This window comes from Ornithodoros turicata, chromosome 7, assembly GCF_037126465.1.
Source record: "Ornithodoros turicata isolate Travis chromosome 7, ASM3712646v1, whole genome shotgun sequence".
Classification (NCBI taxonomy): Eukaryota; Metazoa; Arthropoda; class Arachnida; order Ixodida; family Argasidae; genus Ornithodoros; species Ornithodoros turicata.
Window position 1 is genome coordinate 13,868,197 of NC_088207.1, and position 6,000 is coordinate 13,874,196.

A 6,000-nucleotide genomic window follows, 5' to 3' on the forward strand; every position below is an offset into this window, starting at 1 on the left:
AACGATATCATTCGAGATGATGGTTGGCTTGGAGCGTGCTATGCGGTGAAGTTCATTTCTAAGAGTGTAGGGTACCCTAGTCAGACAGCAAACCTAAGCCCGTTAGCGGAACGGCCGTTACTTCACCTGGAGTCCAACCATCAGTTCGAACGACATCGTTCTCTGCCCTGATTTGTTGAAAACAGGAGGTGTACGCTTTTTTTGCGGCACTTATGAACGGCACAATTGTCGCAAAAAAGGTATACGCCTCCCATTTTCAACAAATCAGGGCAGAGAACGATGTCATTCGAAATTATGGTTGGACTCCAGGTGAAGTAACGGCCGTTCCGCTAACGGGCTTAGGTTTGCTGTCTGACTAGGGTACCCTACACTCTTAGAAATGAACTTCACCGCATAGCACGCTCCAAGCCAACCATCATCTCGAATGATATCGTTATCTGCCCTGATTTGTTGAAAACGGGAGGCGTACGCCTTTTTTTGTGACAATTATGAACAGCATAAGTGTCAGCAAAGCTGATTGTCGGAAAAGAGAATCTCCCGAACTCCGAAATCGTCGATCAGAGGAGAAAGCAGCTGTCCAGACGCTCGAATCGCCGTGGCATCGCTATACATGACATTCTCGTGTAAACATAAACAAGGCCGCATCACAACTTTCGGCGCCAAGAAGACTTCCGGTCCTTCCGCGACTACGGGCTCTCGGAACCAGCCACCACGCAGAATGATAGCTTTCACTTTCCTGATTTGTTGAAAATGGGACGCGCACGCCTCTTTGTGGCAATTTGAATTGCCATAAAAAGGCATATACGGTCCTCTCTGTCCTCAAATCAGAAGCGATAACAGTATCAGTCGCCGTAGCGGTTGGCGCTGACCGTGTTTGCTGCGGAACCGGATGTCGTTTTGGCGACAAACCGGAAACGGTGCATTCTCAAGGCCGTGCTCTGATTGGTCGTGCAGCGAATGTCGTGTTCACCCTTTTCCAGAGAAGAATCCGGCATACTCTCCTCAAGATCTGGCTCTGATCTTGTCACGTATTCCATCGAATGGAACTGATCCCCCATTTCACGTGGGATTTTGTGGGTTGTGGGGGGATCAAGTGGGTTGCTGTGGAATTCTGACGCCGAATCGAGTTTCCTCAAGATCAAGGCCGGTCTCGCCGCTTGCTCTCTGCTTTGCCATCCCCGGCACGGCGCGCCGACTACACTCATGGTTGACGCCTCTGGTATAGCCGTCGGCGCGGTGCTGCAGCAGCGGATTGGCACAGCACGGCGCCCCATTAGCCTTCTTCTCCAAAGCCCTCAAACCAACCGAGCAGCGCTACAGCACTTTTGGCCGAGAGTTGCTGGCCGCATTCCTCGCGGTCAGGCATTTCCGTTTTTTCCTCGAAGGTCGCTATTTCTCCATCCTAACCGACCACAAGCCCTTGACCTACGCTTTCTACTCTGCCAGCAGCCGGTATTCCCCAAGGGAGATTCGACAGCTCGCCTATCTTGCTGAAATGTGCACAGAGAGCAGGCACGTACCGGGGGAAGGAAACGCTCCACCCGACGCCGTAAGTTGCTGCCCTTTCCACCACCACGCAGCGCTTTTCGCACAAAGCCCTCGCTTCTGCCCAACTCCACGATGAAGAGCTGAAGCGCTTGCGCACAGCTAACACCACTTCCCTCAAGCTGCAAGACCTCCCCATTCCCGGCACCTCCGTTGCCATCTGTTGCGCCACGTCGACTCCCCAACCTAGGCCTTTTGTCCCTGTCACGTGTCGCCCGGCCGTCTTCTGTTCTCTCCACGACTTGGCGCACCCTGGCATCCGTGCAACTCAGAAGCTTGTTGCGGACCGCTTCGCGAGGCCTTGGATCAACCGAGACGTCCGCGCGTCGGGAATCTTCCTTTGCATCTTTGTGTAGCTTGCGAGGTACGTATACTTTTGTTAGCGCACGAAGTTTTCGCCGAACACATGTGTGATATCGGGAACTTCGACGTCCATCACGGCGGAGTCACGTGGAAGAATGAGCCGAACTCCCTTCAGTGCCGACTCCAGTTGCCCTCGGTCCTTCGCGGGGATCATTTCCGAGGTTATCGCCATATTGATCGCGCTCTCATCGGCTTGCTCGTATAATTCTCGGAAATGATCGTCCACGGCCTCGTTGGTCAGGCTCTCCGCGTACAACACTTCCCATATGACTCTCGCACTCACGGTGACTCCCCAGCACTGCGGGACACTTTGGACAGGGTCACTGAACATGTGGGTTAGAACGCTTGATGCGAAGTGAACAGTGACAAGCAGCATGTAGGCGACGCTAGCGGGCTGGTTGTGTGGATCAGCCAGGAGGCGGAGTAAGTTGGAAATGTCTTCGAGGGGCAGTGGGATATTCATCGGTGTGGGATTTCCGTACAGGTTCATAACACCGATTCGTTCGATAAATTCCCGCCAAGCTCCATCTGACGCTTCGGAAAATACTTGGCGGACAGTATTGATATCAACAGTAACGACGGACTTGCGCATATTGGCGAACCAGTGGTCTTGAAAGTGTCTCAGCTGGGAAACCATAAGAGAAAGTATTGAATTTCCTCTTGAAAAGGTTCAAGAATGTAGTGACGCACTCCTCGCATGTCCACATCGATTTGAGGTCCTTCTCACTGCTCATCGGAATCCCATACTCGTAGTGCATCACAAACAGGAATCTCGCAATCTCTCCGCCACTCATTAGCCGCTGTACATTGACATCCTCTATGATAGCGTCAGAAAACCACTATCCCGTCACCACTATCCCGTCAATCCACGAAAAACACGCAACAAGGGCACAATCTTAGTAGAACACTAGAACTGACCTTCTTTGTTATACATCATTACGACACCGGAATGTGGACAGGGTTAATGGCCTTCCCTACGGTCTCCTCTGTCGGCAGACCCACAGGAAGGGTTCAATACACCTGACATCGGGATAAAGCGTGGTCAGCTAAGCGTCAGTTCTCATTTGACCAGAGCAGCAGCATTCGTGGACACGGGCACGGCAGTTAGAGGTGAGGCATGGCTCCAACGCGAAGGCACAGCTACGACAGCGGCTTCAAACCAAAAGTCGTCGACTTCGCGGACCAGTACGGGAACAGGGCAGCTGGCATGGAGTACGGCGTCGACGAGCGTTGAGCGTCTCTATTGATTTTGTATGTGCATCACTGGTTTAGCGCACAAAGAAGTCGGGTCGTATTACCCGCGGCTTATCTGCGAGTGCGGCTTGTGTGCAAAAACATTTTCAAAATGTATCTAAAAACGAGTCCTGCGGCTTATCTGCGGTGCGGCTAATACGCGTGAAAATACGGTACTCGGCAGATTTCCGAGTTCACTTCGCAAAAATTTACATAATAAAACTTCTGTTACATGACATGCACATCAGGAGGCGGGAAAAACCTAGTAAGAACAAGTGCCGTTGACCGCATGATTCTAGGTGGCGTAGTTTTTTTGTGTGTTTTAATTAGAATTCAATGGCACGTTTTCTGGGACACCCTGCATGTTGAGGAGTAGTAGGGGTCACGGAAGGCCGTAGTGGAGGTGGAGGAGGTAGAGGAATGGTATACTCTAAGAAAAAAGGGTAGAATTTCCCACCCACAGTCGCAGCAGGACGGTACTTCTACCGTTTCATGCCAATCCACACGCGGCTTTTCTCCCGTGGGTATAAGCGGCGGCGTCCCTTTCCCTTGCTCCTCTCTCTCACGTTCATAAGCGTCGAAAACGGGGGGGCAGTGGGGCTCGTGCCCCCCCCCCCCGGGCTGTGAGTTCAAGAAGCCTCCACCTTTCCTTCGCCAGCGGCGTGAGCTTAACCTAAACGCTTCTGAGGTTCCAGAGCCGGGAGCCCCCCGCCGTTGCCATGCAAGCAACCAGTGAAGGCAAGCGCCGCGTCTGCTAGTGACCTTGCATGCTCGCCCCGGCTGCACGGCAGACGCGACGACCATTTCTGTTCGACACGTTGTTCTAGGAGAAGGGTCCGTCAACACGACATGCAGAATGGACAAGTATGTCATCAAAAAGCCTAGATTGTCTACTGATGCTCCCGAAAGCGCCAGCTCGCAAGATCCACACACCGTCAGTGTTTCACCACTCGATAGTGACGTTAACACCCAGTTTGCTGCTGGTAAGTCCACTGGTGCCAGTTCAGCAGATGTTGCAGGAGACGGGCCATCCCCGCCATCTGGAAAACTTACCATTGGAGGAAGTCATGAGAAGAACGAGCCATCATCCAGCAAAGGCAGCGGCGGGCGGGGCTACCTTAAGAGTTGGGAATCCACCTACGGATGGCTTTCCTACAACGCTGAAATTGGTAAGGTGTACTGTGCCATTTGCGTCACTGCCAGGGACAAAAAAATCCCGCTTCCATGCACATCGCGAGACAAAGACTCATACGTTGCATTCGTTGAACGAGGTTTCGAGAATTGGAAGAAAGCTCTTCAACGATTCCGGAGTCATGAGAAGTCAGAGCTTCATCGTGAAGCTTCCACGGCGCTGAGAACTGCAAGCACAGGAGCTAACGTAGCGACTGCGCTCTCTGAATCGAAGCTCAGCCAAATGAAGCAAAGTCGTCAAGCTCTGTTGGCAGCTCTGCCGTCTGTTTGCTTTCTGGCATGTCAAGGGCTCTCACTTCGCGGTCACGATGAGGACGAAGGTAACTTGAGGCAGCTTCTTATGTTGCGGGAAGCGGATGTGCCAGGTCTCGGTCCATGGCTCAACAAAAGTAGGTGTAAGTGGATTTCGCCGGACTTGCAAAATGAGATGCTTGAACTCATTACCCACAGCATGCTCCGTTCCCTAATCAGAGAAGTGCAGGACGCGTTGTTTTACGCGGTGATGGCTGACGAGACCTCTGATATTAGCACGCAGGAGCAGATATCCTTTTGCTTCAGGTACGTCAAAGAGGGTCTTGAAGTGGAAGATGTCTTTATTGGATTTTACGTGACGACCGATACGAGAGCAAGCACCCTCTTCTCAATTCTGAAAGACGTGTTGTGCCGACTGAATCTTCAAATTGAGAACTGCCGCGGACAATGCTACGACGGGGCTGCAAATGTGTCCGGCAAAAGCGGTGGACTTCAAGCCCTAGTTCAGGATATTGAACCAAGAGCGATGTATGTACACTGCCTTGCGCACACTCTCAACCTAGTCTTGCAAGACTTGTGTAAGCAAATTGATGTGCGTCGAGACTTTGTCAGCTTGTTCGCCGGCTTGGTAAATTTTGTGAAAACATCTCCAAAGCGCCTCAGCTGGTTCGAACAGTTCCAGAAGGAGGGGACACCGGCCCTCAAACAATTCTGTAAAACCCGGTGGACGCTAAAGGCATCCTCACTGCGGTCAGTGTCAAGTAACTACTCTGAGTTGGTGCAGTTCCTTTTCGCTCTGTCATCGGATGAAAAGAATGACACAGGAGCAAAAGCCAGTGGCTATGCAAAAGCGCTCGGAAAAATTGATTCATGTTTCATGCTCAGGCTGATGATCCTGGTGTTTGAGAGATTGGAGAGCGCAAATTCTGCTCTGCAGAAGAAGAGCTTGCAGTTTGGGCATGCAGAGCAAATAGTGAAGGCCGTTAAAGAATGTGTTGCTGAACTCCGCGACAAATTCCCTGGCTTTGGGAGCACGGTGAAAGCCACGGCTGAGGAGCTCAAAACTGGGAGCCCCAGCCTTCCGATAAGGCAGCGACAAGCACCACGTCGTTACGACAAATGATCTCAAGCACACGAGTTTAGATCCTCGGAAGCCTATTATCGACAGAGGTTCTACATGGTAATTGACACGGTTCATGCGTCTCTGTGCACTCGGTTTCCTGCCGGAATGTGGGCCCACGTGACGAAAGTCGAAAAGTTCTTGATGGGAGAAACTGACAGCGCTTATCTGTGCGAATTCTATAAAGGAGATCTTGATGCAGGTCGCCTTCAGCTTCATCGAGATATGCTGTTGGACATTGCAAAGCAGCGTTCCGTAAGCCTTACTTCGTTTCAGGACGTAAAAGAGCTGCTCTC

At 51.8% G+C, this 6,000-nt stretch overlaps 1 protein-coding gene across 1 annotated transcript; it reads left to right on the top strand.

Moving 5' to 3' along the window:
* Nucleotides 1-3,997: 3,997 nt before the first annotated feature.
* LOC135400477 (zinc finger MYM-type protein 1-like) lies at nt 3,998-5,707 on the top strand. Its single transcript, XM_064632308.1, has one exon. The coding sequence runs from the start codon at nt 3,998-4,000 to the stop codon at nt 5,705-5,707; it is 1,710 nt and encodes a 569-aa protein (XP_064488378.1).
* Nucleotides 5,708-6,000: the final 293 nt, after the last annotated feature.